This window comes from Myotis daubentonii, chromosome 9, assembly GCF_963259705.1.
Source record: "Myotis daubentonii chromosome 9, mMyoDau2.1, whole genome shotgun sequence".
Lineage (NCBI taxonomy): Eukaryota > Metazoa > Chordata > Mammalia > Chiroptera > Vespertilionidae > Myotis > Myotis daubentonii.
In genome coordinates this window covers 41771068-41788188 of record NC_081848.1, presented here as the reverse complement: position 1 = coordinate 41788188, position 17121 = coordinate 41771068, and the positions used below count along the sequence as shown (strand labels likewise).

The 17121-nt window shown below is 50.8% G+C and overlaps 1 protein-coding gene and 1 pseudogene across 11 annotated transcripts; both read right to left on the bottom strand.

The window, feature by feature from the left end:
• Positions 1–661: 661 nt before the first annotated feature.
• Positions 662–15635, bottom strand: UCP3 (uncoupling protein 3). Of its 11 annotated transcripts, none has more exons than XM_059708483.1 (9): positions 15317–15635; positions 13645–13768; positions 11928–12019; positions 10110–10327; positions 9377–9587; positions 8931–9131; positions 7701–7802; positions 7049–7229; positions 662–948 (listed from the first exon to the last, which is right to left on the bottom strand). In XM_059708483.1, exons 4-9 carry the CDS (start codon positions 10233–10235, stop codon positions 894–896), a joined length of 876 nt encoding a protein of 291 aa, XP_059564466.1. In that variant the 5' UTR covers positions 10236–10327; positions 11928–12019; positions 13645–13768; positions 15317–15635; the 3' UTR covers positions 662–893. The 11 variants fall into 11 exon arrangements, with proteins under 11 accessions (XP_059564466.1, XP_059564467.1, XP_059564459.1 ...); XM_059708484.1 differs by lacking the exon at positions 662–948 and adding an exon at positions 955–1160; XM_059708476.1 differs by lacking the exon at positions 662–948 and adding an exon at positions 3263–4301 and having other exon boundaries at positions 10110–10365; positions 11924–12019; positions 15317–15634.
• Positions 1167–3657, bottom strand: LOC132240809 (protein FAM91A1-like; annotated as a pseudogene).
• Positions 15636–17121: the final 1486 nt, after the last annotated feature.

Sequence of the window (17121 nt, the reverse complement as noted above, 5' to 3'; positions counted from 1 at the left end):
GCTGGACTTCCTGCCTTCTCCCGCCTCGGCGCCCCGGGGAGGCTTCCGGCCGGGCGGGGCACCAGGCGTGAGGCGCGCGGACCGGCGCCCCGCGTGTTAGGTTTTGTTCGCCCCTGGACTCTGTGTCCCTACTTTTGTGTACCCTCTGCCCCTTCTTCCAGTGCTGTCGTCTTTGCTTCCAGGCTGTTGTAAGGGGACGCTGTCTCCCTGACTACACTGTAAGCTCCTCAAACCAGGAAGCTATTTCCTGTATTTTCAGTATCGCAGCCCTCCAAGGGCCAATAGAAACCTATTAGAGGCCTGGTGCACAAAATTTGGGTACGGGTAGGGCCCCTAGGCCTGGCTGGCGATCAGGGCCAATCTGTGGAGAGACCGCTGGGGCAATGCGGGGGTGGGGGGCGTGGAAGTGGGGGGACGGGGCGGAGGGGCCCGCTGGCACCCGCCTTGGCTGGCCTGGGGCCTGTGGGCTGGGGGCAGCTCCTGTGTTGAGCATCTGCCCCTTGGTGGTCAGTGCGTCATAGCGACTGGCAGTTCTGCCGTTTGGTCAGTTTGCATATTAGGCTTTTATTATATAGGAGAGTAGAGGCTCAGTATGTGCGGTTTGGGCTGCTGTTGCAAGTGCCTTGAGCAGTGTAATGGGAGGACCAGGGGCGATGGACTTTGGTGCGTGCAGTTACTAATTCCGGTTCAGGGCGGCTGCTCCACACCTCTCCCTGCGGCAGGTGTTAACCTCCATTTCACAGGTGAGGACACAGAGGCCCAGGAAGGTGAAATCAGCTGCCCAATGTCACGGCTGGGAAGTGGTGAGCCCTCACGCTAACCCTGGTCAGTCGGGCTCCGGGCGTGTGTTTTCTGAGTTGTCCACAAGCGGAAGGACTTGTCAGCCGAGGAAACTAGCTGGAATGGGATGGATAATTACAGCAGGTGTCCAGGAAAGAACGTTGAAACCTATAGGAAAGTGTTATAGGAGTTTATTTGAACTAAGTTTTATAGCAGGTGCCTGGAAGCAAGATCTCAGCGGATTAAGAAAATGCTCCGGAGAATGGCAGTTTGGTAGTTCCTTTTATGCCGTTGGGATCAGGAGAAAAGGAAGGTACGTGAAGTCTAGTGACAGGTGACGGAGGCGGGAGAACGTAAAGCAGAAAAATCTCTAGGATTGGCTATAAAGCAAAACAGAAACGGACGTATTTTACATTGGTGGGCGCAGGATAGTTAATAATTAACATTGACAGCCCATTGGGATGGTATGCGGTAACAAGATAGCCAGGAGGGGTGCTGTGGTCTCCTGCGCTGGTGGTTTCTTGTTCTGGTGCCTGTGGGTGTGCCTTTCAGGGGATCTGGAAGAGAAAATTACTCTGACATTTCAATGGTATGTTACCCTAACTGAGTAAAAAGAATGGTCATGGCTCACTTTTAAGGTAAATGTTAGCCCTTGGACAGGCCTGGGACATCACCTGCTGTGACCTGCCCAGTTAGGAGCTTGTGCTCAGACCATCCTGTGTGGTTACTTTTGGTCACTGAGCTTGTCAGACCTGCCATATTGCCCCCCCCCTCCCCTCCCTCCGTGGTCAGGTTTATTACATTGATCCATTCACATAGGAAAGAAAAAGCACCCGAGCACATGGCCCTGGTAGAAGCAGAGGCAAAGTGGAAAGTGAGAAGCCAAAGTAAAAAACTATTTCTGGCACTGTGGGGTCTCCCATCCACTGCTGGTCTTGCACTCAGTGCAAAAGCGAGACCAGCATAAGATAGGGAAGCAAACTTGAAAAAGCTGGCCTCGCCCTGACCGGTTTGGCTCAGTGGATGGAGCGTCAGCCTGTGGACAGGAGGGTCCCAGGTTCGATTTCGGTCAAGGGCATGTACCTTGGTTGCGGGCACATCCCTGGTGGGGGGTGTGCAGGAGGCAGCTGATCGATGTTTCTAACTCTCTATCCCTCTCCCTTCCTCTCTGTAAAAAAATCAATAAAAATATATTTAAAAAAAAAGAAAGAAAGAAAAAGCTGGCCTCCCTGTGAACATCCAGCGCAGGAGCACCTTCCTAAAGGAGGGAACAGAGCCAAGGACATGCAGAGAGAGTTTTCTACTGAAACGACAGTTTTTGAAGGCTTTTCTTCAAAGGTTGTGTGTAGCAGTTTTCTTACAAATTTTCTCAGTTAATTCAGAGCTAGACAACTAAACAACTCTGAATTAAATGAGAAACAGGTCAGAGGAAACCAGTTAGCTTCTGTTGTGGCAACATCAGAGTTCTGTCTTATTGTTGACTCCTCAGTTGCTTCCTCAATGACTGTTTCCGACGATTCTGTACTTTCATTTGCTCTGAGCTACAAGTTAAATAAGGTTTTCCTTTCTCACCAGAAGTGCCACCAAGTTTTCATTTTGCCTGTTGACCAGAAGCGTAGACATGGGGACATATCCATAGAAACCCCTATAAGCTCACTTTGTTCCTTGATATTTGTTTTCTTGTTTTTGAAAACATGTTGTTATTGATTTCAGAGAGGAAGGCAGCGGGAGAGAGAGATATAGAAACATCAATGATGAGACTCATCAATTGGCTGCCTCCTGCAGGCCCCTACAGGGGATTGAGCCTGCAACTCAGACAGGTGCCCTGACTGGAAATTGCACTGTGGCGTCGTGGTTCATTGATCCATGCTCAACCGCGGAGCCACTCCAGCGGGACGTTCTTTGGTATTTGTAATGCTTGTAAACACCCATATCGACACAAGCAAACTCTCCTTGTAGCTCTGTTCTATCAAATGGAAAAGGTTTTTCTCATCCCATCATTCAACATCTGAGCTAAAGTAGGGATTACTTCAGGATTATGACTCCAAAAACAGTAACGCTCAGTAATAACCCTGAAATGTCTCTGATGGTTTTTGAAGTTTGGACAGTACAGTAAGTGAGGAGCTGATTTCTGGGCAGTGACTTCTGGATAACTGGTCTAATATTCTGGGGAGTACTATGGCTGATGGGCTGAATTCATTAGGGAGAGGAGCCATGGAAACAAGCAATGTCTAATTTTTGTTGAGAACTGTGCTTATAAGTCGCAGGGTCCAAATCAAGAAGGCTTCCATAGTGTAGGAAATCCAGAGGGAAATAATAATTGGATTGTTCTTGCTATGCAGTTGTGTGACTATCTCATTATTAATACAGAGGGACAGTATTGCATTTCTCGGTAAGTTCCTGGTCAGGATACCTCCGCATTTCTTCACCAGTGTTTTGAACCTTTTCTAGTTTTGTAAAGAAGCTGTCCCAGAGACTTACGTGAGAATTTGCCAACTTTTGATGAAAGATTTCTCATCATTAAAAAGTTGAGAGTTTAATCAAATAGGAAATCAATAAGCTTTGTGTATCCTGTAGACAGACCCAAACTGCTTATACTGGCTGTGTCAGCTGGATCTTGACTATTTTTATCAGCATCAGAGCTGACAAAGCTTCTTGTTCCGGACTCCTGCTTTCCTTTCCATCCTGTGATAAGAGTATCTTTTGTGGATCCAAAGTACTTTTAAATCTGTTTACAGATTAAACATTCTATCATTGTGAATGAAGTTGATCCACATTATTACTGGCCCAGCAGTGCTCCTTTGGTACAAATTCCAGGTTTTCTCTTTTTTCCTCATGTTTCCTAGAATCCCAGTGGATTCGATATAGCAGACACATTACACAGACGGCCGGTGGTCCATGGTTAATCAAAGGCTGCGGGCACAAGCTTTATGTTGCTTTGGCAATGTCCCTCCAGGTTCCTGAGCCGGTTGCCAAGCTATCATGTGCCACTCCCGACCAATGCTTGCAGTCTTTTCTTTCATTGTCTAATCAGATTTTCCAGTTTACAATCTTCCAATTTATCCAAATGGATCTGTTTGGCTTATTTTTTCTTGCCTAAATGTTAGGCATCCAACCTACTGGGTTTCAAAAATTAATATAATTTATTTGCTATCTTATCAGTGCAAAACAAAAACGTTAAGACAACACACTGAAAAAAAGAAAGAGGGAAAAAAAGAAAAAAAAAGAAAAAGACAATGCACTGAAGACCAGACTCCTTCCTCCTCTTCTCCTTCTGTTTCTTGAGTCGTCAGCAAGTAAACAGCTCTGTAAACATGTGTGGGTCTGTGCCCGTGTGCGTGGACCCACTGCTTTATTCCATTCTTAACTGATTTTGTTCCAGTTGCATCCAAGTGGCCTGACCTATTCAAAACGGAGATTCCCGTAGCATCTGGACGTTCATCAGGGCCCGTTTCAGCTGCTCATAGGTGACAAACATCACCACGTTCCAGATTCCCAGTCGCAAAAAGGAGGGTGTAAATCTGATGAGAAAAACAACCAAAACATAAGGTGGAGTGGAAAGAGATCGGTGCTCTCCCCATCACAGCGTCAGTGCCAACGGCCTAGACTTGTGTTAGTCATGAACATTTTCTAAGGTCTGTTCAGTCTTTTTCTTCTCTGATGAAGGAATTCAGGCAGAAGGAAAGGAGAAAAACTAGCATTTTTAGCCAGGTTACTCTATCAGGCAGTTATTCTCGCAATTCTATAAGATAGCTGATTGTTGCCAGTGGTCGTTTTCGGAAACTGCCACCCAGGGAGGTTAAGTAGTTCTTTTACAGCCACGTGACTCCCTCAGCTGCCGGGTGATTCTGGGCTCACATTCTGAATGTTCACCCCTGATGAGGTGCCTGCCAGGGCACCGAGAAGCTGGGATACCGCAGGGCAAAGACAGTATAACACCAAGTTTAGCTCATCTCCGGAGAGCCTGCCTGTCCTGTCCTCACCTCAGCTCTGCTTCACGGACTCCGGGAGGAGCCTGCGACCTGGCCCTGCCCTCCTCCTCAGCCTCTCTTTGCTGATCTCCTCCTGGTCCTCTCTGCTCTGCCAGACCCTTATTTCCAAGCCTTTGCCCATGTTTCTCCTTCTGCTTGGAATGTCCTTGCCTGGCTGGTTGCTAATGGCTCTGTAGGAATTGGCTTGGTCATCATAACCTCATGCTAAGGCCCCTCCTGAACCTTCAGCCTCGGTTCCTCAAAGGGAGTATAGTCCTGAGGCAATGAACGTGAACTCTGGAGTCAGACCTGGGTTTAAATCTTAGCTCTACCAGTTTTTAGATTCATGATCTCAGCTGAGTTAATCTTTCTGAGCATCAGTTTCCTTATCTGTAAAAGAAGGAAAATACAGTAACGGTATCTACCTCATAGAGCTGTTGTGAGGATTAAATGAGTTATGCACAGCACACAGCACAGGGGCCAGTACCAGAAAATGCTCAATAGATGTCACCTACTTGTCTGCTGCTCTTTGAGGAAGCATGGCACAAGGTCCGCACCCATGAGATGCAAAGCAAATGTTTCCCAAGTAAAATAATAAACAGAGACAAGTGGCTACAACTTGAGATTATAATGACAGAGGCACTTACAGAAAAAGAACAGACTGTCAGTGGAAACACAGACTGATGATGTCATTCCCAGGAGTTAGACCTTGTTTGCTTACTGAGTTCAATCTAACCCTGGGCTCCAGAAAGTTCTCATCAGTGGTGGGAGGTGAGAGGGTGAAGAAAAGAGCTTAGCACTACAATGAATATGTTGGGTGAAGTCTGATGGTTTGGGTTCGAGCTGTGGCTCTGCCGTTTTAATTTTGTGATCTTGGACAAGTGACTTGATATTTATGAGTCTCTTCCTCAGTAAATGTGAACAATACTGCCCAGTTCAGGAGGTTGCTGAGTGTTCAGCACAAGGCCTAGTACTCAGTGACTTAATGATCATGATGTAACCTCTGTATTGAGTGATGGCTTTGTACTTGGGACTCAGGGAGATGAAAGATGTACAAGCCACTAGTCCTTGGCTTCACAGAGCTTACATTCTAGCATGGAGGATAATTTAAACTTACAAATACCGTAACACAAAGTAGGAGGTGGTAAATACCATACGAATGGTATCAAGGAAGTATTGCTGAAGCTCACAGGGTACTTGAGAGTATCGGGAGGAGGTGGCTTGTCAACTAGTCTTGAAGGACATTTTGACTGTTGCCAGAGGGTGTTGAAGGGATGGGTAAACAAGATGAAGGGATTGCCTGACCAGTGTGGCTTAGTGGTTGAGCGTTGACCTATGAACCAGGAGGTCACGGTTTGATTCCTGGTTTGGGCACATGTCCAGGTTGCAGGCTCAATCCCCAGTGTGGGGCATTCAGGAGGCAGCTGATCAATGATTCTCTCACATCATTGATGTTTCTATCTCCCTCTCTTCCTCCCTTTCTCTTCAAAATCAATAAAAGTTTATTTTTAAAAAAGGCGAAGGGATTAAGGAGTATAAATTGGTAGTTACAGAATAGCCATGGGGCTGTAAAGTCTATAGCACAGGGAATATAGTCAGTAATATTGTAATAACTATATATGTTGCCAGGTGGGCATGAGACTTATCAGGGTGAAGACTTCATATATAAATGTCTAATCACTAGGTTGTACACCTGAAACTTATATAATATTGTACATCAACTATAATTGAAAAATAAAAAAATATTCAAAAAATATTTAGAGCATGTAGATGGCACGGGAAAGGCATTCTATGCAGAGGGAACAGTAAATGCCAAGACACAGAAGCAAGAGAATGTGACATATTTTGGCCCTTCAGGTGCCATCAGTGGTGATCCACAGTGTGGCAGTGGGTTGGGAAAATTCTCAGGATTACTAACCACCTTTCCCTCCTTCGTGGTCCAACGAGTTTGGGGACAGCACTTTGACCTATGCCTAGACTCCTTTTTCTCAGACAAGCCTCCCCTGACTCTCCAAATTGGATTTGGCTCATCCCCCCCCCCCCCAACTTCTATACTCCTTGATACTCTCCTTTGTGGGATTTACATCTGTACTGTTCACCACTGCATCCCAGAGGGACCCATTGTAGGCACATTATTCATGAAAGGAAGGAAGGAAGGAAGGAAGAAAAAAAAAAGGAAGGAAGGAAGGAAGGAAGCAGGAAAGGGCAGGAGGAAAGGGGAGGGAGGCGGGATGGAAGGAGAGAGAGTGAGCCAACTTTTCTGGAAGGGAGAATGGAGGCAGGAGGGGTAGGCTCACCCCTTGTAGAAGGCTGAGGGGCCCTCCTGGGCCACCATCTTCAGCATACAGTCCAGGGGGCTGCGGTACTGGCCTGGGAGCGAGTTCATATACCGGGTCTTCACCACGTCCACTGGGGAGGCCACCACTGTGGCACAGAAACCGGCTCCAAAGGCAGAGACAAAGTGGCAGGGGAAGTTGTCTGCAGCAGGGAAGGGAAGAGCGAAGACGGGGCTGTGAGATGGGATGAGCACTTGCTTTCTTTCCCATGTGTGCTTATTGTATGTCCCCAGTTAAACGGTGAACTTGAGCATAAGGGTGGTATTTTCCATCTCTCACTGCCCTGGGTGGAGCCCCTGGTAAGGACTGGCAAGATAGGACTGAGCCGTCCCACAGCTGGAAGGTCATCCAGCCCAGCCACCTTGTTTGAGGAAACTGAAGTCAGAGTAGGTGATCCCCACTTAAAGATGCATGGTGAGAAGTGGTGCTGGGCTGGAAGCCAGGTCCCTGGCTTCCCCGTTCAGGCCTTCTCCCTACTCGTCTCAGTGATGTACTGGCACTGCTCCTCTCTGATCTGTCGAAAGCCCCGTTGCCTCTGGGTGTGCCCACTACATGGGGTTCCAGGTTCCCTCCCTGCTGTGGGAGGGTGTCTGCCCGGAGCCCAGGGCCTCACCGGTAAACAGGTGATAGTCCAGCAGCTTCTCCTTGATGACGTCGTAGGTCACCATCTCAGCACAGTTGACGATGGCATTCCTCGTGATGTTGGGGAAAGTTCCTGTTGGAAAGGGAGTGTGGGCTGATAAATGGGGAGTAGGAGAAGTGGAACCCTGGCTGCAAGGCCATAGACCCCAGTTGGGGGGCATGGTGCCCCCTTCCAGTGGTCTTAGAGAACCCATCCACTCCACTGAGCAGATTACACATAACCTAGTGTTAACAATTCTCAGATTATCCATGTCCTCCTTAGAGGCAGAAAACAGAGAGGCCCACTTGTGTTTGTTTGGGGAACATTTTGGAGGATAATCTGCAAAACCTATCAAAATTTACATATACTCCCGAGACTTGTCTAAAGGAAGTCTTCCTTTGGAAGAGGAAGGTGGGCTCTTGCAACAGTGACAGAGTGCAGTGTTGGCAGCGTCCAGGAGCGCATCAAGACCAGCCCCTGGTTTCTCAGAGGAGGGCCAGGCTCCGGGAGGGCACAGCGCAAGTGAGTGCAAGGCCTGGGCTCTGACCCAGGTGTCCGTCCTGCTCTTAACCTTCACTGGGCCACTGTTTCTTCTGATGGATCCATGGGACCTCTGGTCTCCATGTGGGAGGCACTCCAGCATTTGTCGGGGTTGCCACCATTTAGACACGAAGGGACCCCTAAAGCCGTGCTCCCAAGGAATTCCCTCTTCACAGCACCTCCTGTGCCCACTCCTCACAGCTGCCTCTGTGTCTCCACGCCCTGCAGCCACCTCTCCGGCGTTTGCTTGGAAGGTCCTCCCTGCGATCTCCACACTCAGAGCCTGCAGAGCCTTGAGGCCCAGCTTCGGCGTCGCCTTCCCTCCAGAGCCCACATGGCCCTCCTGCCTCCGGGCCTGCATCTCTTGTGGACCTCGCACATCCTGCCCCGTGGTATGGCTGCTCCTTGACACGTCTCCTCCCCTCTGTGCGGGCGTGGAAGGGCTCTTCTGTTCACTCCTGTCTCCCTCTCAATAGCCTGCACATGGTGGAGGGTCGGCAAATTGAGCTGAACTGGGAGCACTGTGGTAAGTCAGGAGGTACCTGAGGTAGGACCCTCTTTCAGAATCACTGGAATGCTGTACACCATGCCGGGAGCTCCCTCGTGGCTCAGTTCTCGGCCCCAGCCCCAGGGTGGGAAAAGCTCTGCCGAAGGCCCCCGGAGACTGGAGTCCAGACTTACCTTTCCACAGGCCCCCGAGCCCCTCCTCCCGCGCGATGGTCCGGTAGGCATCCATTGTCCCACTGTACTTCTTGTTGCCTCCCGGCCCAAAGTGCTTGTTGGCCTGAAATCGGACCTTCACCACATCTGTGGGCTGGGCACAGGTTACCGCCATGGCCCCTGTGGTGCAGCCCGCCAAAATCCGGGTGGCGATGCTGGAGTCTGGGGAGAAGGAGAGAGAGGGGGCCAGTGCCCCATCACCTGACACCTCTCTGGGCCTGAAGCCATTCTCCCTTGCCTGATGCCTGCCTCTTCTCCTGGGTCAGAGTTCTGGAGCTTTCTTGAAGGGGCTCTGAGTCTCCTCAAGAATGTCTGTTCCCAGCTCCCCACACCCCAGCCCTGCCTCTGAGTCTGGCCGCCCTGGTCTCTGGCCCCACGCGCGGTGTCCCTGGGGCGTGGGCACTCACGGTCTGATCCTGTGGGCGTGTACAGCTGCTTGACAGAGTCGTAGAGGCCGATGCGGATGGAGGCGAAGCTCATCTGGCGCTGCAGGCCGGCGACCAGCCCGCTGTAGGGGCTGCGGAGGCCTTCGGTGCGCACCATGGTCAGGATGGTGCCCAGCACGCCACGGTACTGGACGCTCCGGGCCGCCTGGGATGCCTGGTTCTCCCCCTGGATCTGAGGGACACCCCCGCAGAGGTATGAGGAGCTTGGTGGGGGGGAGGGTGGAAGGGGGCGGACAGGGCTGTGTTCAGAGGCACCTGCCTGGGGCTGGACTTGGAGAACAAGCATGACTAAGCTGTCACATCCCAGGAAGAGTGACTGAGGCTTGTGCCGCAGTTTACAGCTCACAGTGTGGCATTTGATTCTCAGAGCAAAGCGAGGGCAGATTGTTTTTCCCACCAAAGTGGTCAGTGGCTTGCTCAAGGTCATTCCTTACTTTTACTTCACTCTTTACGGTTTACAAAATAGGGCTGGGCCATGAAGGGTCCTGTCACGGCATGCCAAGAAATTAAGATTTTTTTTGTCTTGGGCGATGGTGATGGGGAGGCAGCAAGGCAGGGTGGGCAGCAGTGGAGTGAGTGGCCTGCTCAGGGTTGTGTGTGAGGAAGAGCTTGTTGGGAGCCGGTACAGGTGCTGTGGAAGAGACCTCAGCCCTTCCTTTGATGTGAACAATGACCCTTGGCCAAGGGCACCTACCTGCAGGCGGACCTTGGCTGTGTCCAGTGGAAAGGTGAGGAGGTCAGCAAAACAGGCCGCCATGCCCGCCCCCAGGAACTTCACAGCTGTTGTCGGAGGCATCTCTGAAGGCTTTAGTCCAACCATGGTCCCAGATGTTTCTCCCAGTCCCTTGAGGGCCCAGTTCAGATCTGCGGAGAGAGGTGGCTCTGCAGCCCTGGGCTTTCGCAGGGAGGAGGCTGTGGAGACAGGCCAGCGGAGGCAGATGGAACCAGTGCTGCCTGGCTCAGCACCAAGAGGGGCTTTATGAGTGAAAAGCCTGGGCATTCCACGTTCAGCTGTGTGGATTTGGCTTAGAAAAACTGGCCACATGACTTTGCCTTATCTCTTAAAAAATATCTATTTTATTGATTTCAGAGAGGAAGGGAGAGGCAGAGAGATAGAAACATCAATGATGAGAGAGAATCATTGATCGGCTGCCTTCTGCATGCTCTACACTGGGGATCGAACCCACAAACCTGGGCATGTGTCCTGACTGGGAATCGAACCAAGACCTCCTGGTTCATAGGTTGATGCTCAACCACTGAGCCACGCTGGCCAGTCTGACTTATCTCTTTTGACCTTTCCCAGGATGAAGTGGCATTTAAAACTTCATTTTTATTTAAATAATAAAAAATTTGAGGTATAGTTTCCATATAATGGTTGTATGCATTTTAATGAGCTGTAATGGGACGTGTGTGTTGATTCTGGAATGTTTGGCCAGGACAGCAGACGGGGGAAGAGATTTTCTAGGCGGGGACCTAACCTGGCATCCAAGCATATGTGTCAGATCATGTCACTCCCTGTTATAAAACTGTCCAATATGCCCCCTCCACTATTGAGAACAAAGTCCAAAGTGCTTGCCGTGGCCTGTGGGCCCCTCCATAAGATCCCCTTCGTGCCAGGTTCTGTACTTGGCACTCCCCAGGCGTCCTGAGTAACAGTGAGTGTGACCCTCCCACAGTTACTCTCAAGGAGTCTCAGGGGCATTAGACACGCCTACAAATAACTGTAGTGCAAGATGGACCAATAACTGGACCAATGTCAGAGGAAGGAGCCATCCAGAAGGGGCTCAAAGGAGGGAGAGACCCTCTCTTGTTTGTGAGGTAGAATTAGAACAGTTTTATGGGGGGTAGTTGGAGGGTTGCATGAATTAGGCCTTGAAAGGTGGGCAGAGAGTGTTCAACTGGAGAAGAGTGTGCGAGGTGCAGGAAAGGGCATGAGCTGTGTGAGTGTGTGCGGCGTGGCTTAGCGCAGGAGGAGGGAAAGGCTGCTGGGCCGTGAGGAACTTGCAGCGAGCTTTACACACTGTCGCATGGAATTCTCATAACTTTCCTGAAAGGGAGCTTTCCCTTCCTTTCCCTACTTCGGATGAGCAAACCGAGGCTCAGAGACACACGCTGGCTCAGTGTTACCAGCCGCTAGTGACAGAGCCTGGTTCCCTCTGCTATACTAGGCTCAACATAGCCTTGGAAAGAAGGGAGGACACCACATAAGCCCATTTTACAGATGAGAAAATAGAGGTTAAGATGGAAAGAAACTGGCTCAAATTCACAGAACTCCAGCCAGGTTCTTGTGATGGCATTAAGGCTCCCTTCCCCACTCCACTCAGGGGCCCGGTGGTTGTGGTGGGGTGGATCCACAATCTTGCCTTTACAGTGAGGGCATTCCAGGGCTGGTGGGCATCTGCCCAGTTTGGTAGGTGAAAAAACCCCGCCCCAAGGGGCTGAGGCCTTTGCAGTTTGGCTTCCTCTGCAGTGCTCTTCCCACAGCTGCTCTTCCCACAGCCCGTCTACCTGCCTTTCTACGTTGCCTTCCTGACGGAGTCCAAGAAGGATCCGGTTTCTTGGGAGGATGGTGTAGAGGTCCTGTGTCTGCACAGCTGAGCCTGGCTGAGGGAACAGGATGGACGTCATGGTGGGGAACACCATCTTCCCCCTGCCTCCTTTCACACTCCCCTTTGCCCTACACAAGACCAGCAGCTGCCAGGGCTGGCTCGGGCCCCAGCAGGGAGGTTCTGGCTCCTCGGTCTGGGGCTGGATGGCAACCACAGAGACCTCCCCCAATGCAAGCATTCTGTTCGCCTCTCTTCCCTTAAGCACTAGCCCCCCACTCTCCCCCCTGCCCCCCGCCCCCCCGGCACTTCCCCTCCTTAGACCTGTGCTGGGCTTCTTGGAACCTTAGCCTGGGAATGTGAGGGCATGCCTCTAGAGCTGGGAGGCCCTTGAGGGCTGTGCTCTCTCGTGTCTCTTACTGGTTGTTGGAGTGTCCCTTATTCGCAATCTTTTGGGGGTTACCCAAGCTCTAAAAGAAGAACCCTACAAGTTAGGTATTTTTACTCCACTTTCAGAGTTACATATTGAGGCCCAGACAGGTGGAATGACCATCTGAGGTCACAGGTGCACAGGGCTACGTGACTCCAAGGCACATGTGTGATGTGCCAGCCTGAGAGGGAACACTTCTGAACTTCCTTTGTCCCCAGCCACTCCTGACCCCATACCACACTTTCTTGTAGGGTTAACTCATTAACTGCAGTGGTTCCTCCCCAGAGAAAGGACCCCCAAAGGCAGGGACAGGGAGGACTAGCCTCCTTCTCTGTGCAGCCTGGCACAGGGATGGCCCAGGGCTCAAGAGGCCCACGGAGGACCAGTTGGCCAAGGAACCCCACTTGCTGAAGGGGAGAAATGGTAAATAAAATTGGAGGTGCCCACAGCAGACTTGGTGGGGGCTAGGGGAGCCTCAAATGCCAGAGCTCTACTGAACCTAGCGAGTGAAGAGTGGTTGGTGATTTTGAGTTGAAGAGTGACACTAGCAGACCTATGTGCAGAGCATGCTGGTACAGACATTTGGACTGGTATGTGAGGCTCAAGACCAGTGAGCAGGTGGTTGGAATGGTACAGGGAGAGGTGCTGGAGCCTGAACATGATCAAGAACAGTGGCTCCAGCTCTGACTGGTTTGGCTCAGTGGATAGAGCGTCAGCCTGCGGGCTGAAGGGTCCCAGGTTCGATTCCAGTCAAGGGCATGTACCTTGGTTGCGGGCACATTCCTAGTAGGGGGTGTGCAGGAGGCAGCTGATCAATGTTTCTCTCTCATCCATGTTTCTAACTCTCTATTCCTTGCCTTTCTCTCTGTAAAAAATCAATAAAATATATTAAAAAAAAAAAAAAAGAACAGTGGCTCCAGCCCTAGTCAGTTGCTCAGTGGATAGAGCATCAGCCTGCAGAACAAAAGGTTCTGGGTTTGATTCCAGTCAAGAGCACCTACCTTGGTTGCAGGTTCCTCCCCGGCCCAGGTCTTGGTCGGGGCTCGTGCAGGAGGCAACCAATCGATGTCTCTCTCACATCAATGTTTCTCTCTGTCTTTCCCTCTCTCTTCCGCTCTTCCTAAATACCCTCAGGTGAGGATTAACAACAACAAAAAAGAACAGTGTCTCCACCCTGGCCAGTGTGGTAAGTGGTTAGAGCGTCAGCCTGCACCGAAGTGTTGCAGGATCAATTCCTGGTCAAGGGCATGTACCTTGTTTTCAGGTTCACTCCCTGCCTCTGGTTGGGGCGCGTGAGAGAGGTACCAGTTGATGTGTCTCTCACACTGATGTTTCTCTCTCTCTGTCCCCCCCTTCTCTTCCTTCCTTCCACTCTCTCTGAAAAAGCAATGGGAAAAAATATCTTCAGGTGAGGATTAAAAAACGAACAAACAAAAAACAACAAAAAGAGCAGTGGCCCGTGGTGAATCGGGCACATTCCAGAGGCAGTCCTGAGCCACCCACAGGAGGCAGAGTGGATAGGCATGGACTCAGGTCAAAAGCCACAGCTTTGGGGAGGCTTTAGAACTTCCAATGGCCATATTGGGGTGGGGGCAGGGAGGCTACAGTGGTGGGCACAGGTAAGGGCCCTGAGACCAGTGCTCCCCACCTCTGTCCCCCTTTACTCCAGCCTCCTGGATGTGAGGAACCTCAGCAGCCAGCAGACCTTTGCCACTGGCGGGTAGAAGAGGTTGAGAGCAGAACCCTCCTCCCGCTAGCTCTGCTGGGGCACTTGAGGGATGGGATGGGATGGTCTAGTCCCGTGGTCGGCAAACTGCGGCTTGTGAGCCACATGCGGCTCTTTGGCCCCTTGAGTGTGGCTCTTCCTAAGCCTTAGGAGTACCCTCATTAAGTTAATAACAATGTACCTACCTATATAGTTTAAGTTTAAAAAATTTGGCTCTCAAAAGAAATTTCAATCGTTGTACTGTTGATATTTGGCTCTGTTGACTAATGAGTTTGCCGACCACGGGTCTAGTCCACATGGCCTGGGGTAATGGAGCCATTAATGCTTGCTGAGTGCTTCCTGCACAAGACACCAAGCTGAGGGCTTTCTAGGCACTGAAAAATTCAGTCCCTTTATAAGACTCTAAGGTATGTAGTTGCTATGGTTATTCCCACTTCGTTACCAACGGTCCGGAGGCTTTGAGGGCTCAGCCAGTATGGCTGAGATGGAGCTGGGATTGGAGCCCAGATCTGTCTGACACCTGTGCCTGTTCCATCGCTCAGTCTCAGGCTTCAGGGAGAGCTCAGGATTACAGTGGATTCTCAGCCCTCAGCCCCAGAGATCCCGATTCAGGTCTGGGTTGGGGTCTGGGAATCTGCACTAGAACAAGGTCCCTGATGTCTCTGAAGCACCCCCATCCTGAGACACCCTGCTAACCCCACCATCCTGGCAAAACCTCCTCAGCATTCCCACTAAGGAAACCCCTGGGTGGAGAGTTCCCACGGGCTCTGTAAAACTCCCAGCATGCAACATGGGCCAGGCCTCATGCCAGACATGCCTCCACCTTCCGTACTCAGGAAAGGGGTCTCCAGAGCCCTTATGGGGAGAGGATTTTATGTTCTGGAGGAATCCTGCAAGGATTCTGGGCCAGTTTAAGGAGAAAGCCACTTCTTATGTACGGGGATGTGCAAAATCACAGCAGAGGCAGCCAGCTGAGCCGGGGCCAGTCTTGGGTGAGTGACATGGTGGTGGGGTTGAGTCCCAGCCCTGCCGCAGTGCCCTCACCAGGGCCGCAGTTCCCTCACCTTGACAAGGTGGGGCTGGACTAACTCTCCATAGCTCTGTTATGCCATGGTAGGGGTCCCTGCCAGTTCCTGGCTGCTCTCTGCAGGCTGCGGCGAGGGGAGAACATGCGGGGTGGGTAGAGAATGGGATCTTACCTGAGTCCAGCAGGGGTAGGGGAAGCGCAGGACCTCCTTAGGGCTCCATCTCAGGAGGTGGCAACAGGACTCTGATTGCTCCCTGGCCATTCACGGCTGTCTTTGCTGCCTCCGGCTTGGCACCTATCTTTATACACTCTGACTGACCTGAAACCTTACCCTGCAGACGCTAGTGACAGCCTGATCACTTGACAAGAAGCAGCTGGTGAGGGGCAGGGAGGTGAGGGAGGAGGTCGGAGTTCTAGATCTGGTTCAGTTCCTTTCACTTGAGGTTCTTTAAAATAGCTACTGAAGGAAGCTACTGAAGGAAGAGCTATCTCAGAGGAGGAGGGTATATATGTGCATGTGTGGGGCGTTGGACCGGTCACCTGTGAAAGTCCAAAGGTCAAGGCCTCCCTCCATAGGCTGGGCAGGCCTCTCCCTAGCCTCCTCTCAATAATAACACTGATAATAACTCATTTTTTGGTGCCTACTATGAGCTAGATACTTTACATATATTATTTCTATTTCTCACAACCCTAGGAGGTAGGTACTAATAGGATTCTGAGTTTGTTTGTTTTTTAAACAACCGCTTTGCCCTGGCCAGTGTTCTCAGTGGTTAGAGCATCTGCTCACATACTGAAGGGTCTCAGGTTTGATTCTCAGTCATGGGCAAAGATCTGCTCACATACTGAAGGGTCTCAGGTTTGATTCTCAGTCATGGGCAAAGATCTGCTCACATACTGAAGGGTCTCAGGTTTGATTCTCAGTCATGGGCAAAAGCTGGGTGGCAGGTCTGATCCCCGGCCCTGGTCAGGATGCATGTGGTAGGCAACCAATTGATGTCTCTCTTTCACATGGATGTTTCTCTCTCTCTCCCCCCACTCCCTCCTTTCCACCCTCTCTAAAAAACAATGGGGAAAATATCCTCAATTAACAAAAAAACAGAAAAAAGAAAATAACTTTATTGAGAGATAATTCACACACCATTCACCGACCTATTCAATGTTTTTAGTATATTCAGTTATACCACCATCAGTCATCACAATTTTAGGGCATTTTCATCACCCCTCAAAATCCCCCTACACATCAGCAATCACTTCCCTTCTCTCCAGCCCCAGCTAATCACTAATCACTATAGATTTGCTTGTTCTGAATATTCCCTATAAATAGAATCATACAGTATGTGACTTACCCTGTGACTGGCTTCTTTCACTTAGCATACTGTTTCCAAAGTTCACCTGCTCGTTCCTTTTCATGGGGGAGGATCCTAACATTTGTAATGCTCATTTTACAGAGAACACCGAGTCTCAGGGAGAGACAATGACTTACACAGGTCACACAGCTAGTACGAGGCAGACCTGGCTCTAGCCTGTAAATTGTAACGTACTTTGGGTCTGTCTGCTGTGACCACGTTTTCGATGACAACATTTGGAGGCTACAGCAAGGACACGGCTGGAGCGAAAGGCAGCTGGGAGGGTGCGGGGCAGGATGGGAAGGGTCCTCTGAAGCAGCAGCTGCTGGTAGGCACTGAGGGTAAGGGTTGGGCACATCTGAACCTGGAACCCAGGTGACAGAGAAGAGGAGAGAAGGGGAAGGAGTGAGGGGAGGAGAGGGCAGGGGACGAGAGGAAGAGAGGGCTGGGAAGGGAAGGGGATGAACTGGTGGGGCAGAGTAGGCAGAGGCCGATGCTGGATTTGGGCACAGAGCCATGGCCTCGAGGCAGATGATCACAAGTCCAGATGCTCAAGTACAAAGCCTGTCCTCCTCCGAGAACCAGGCCCTGCCCTAATGTCAGCAGGACAGGCGGTTGTGTACGTGTTGTT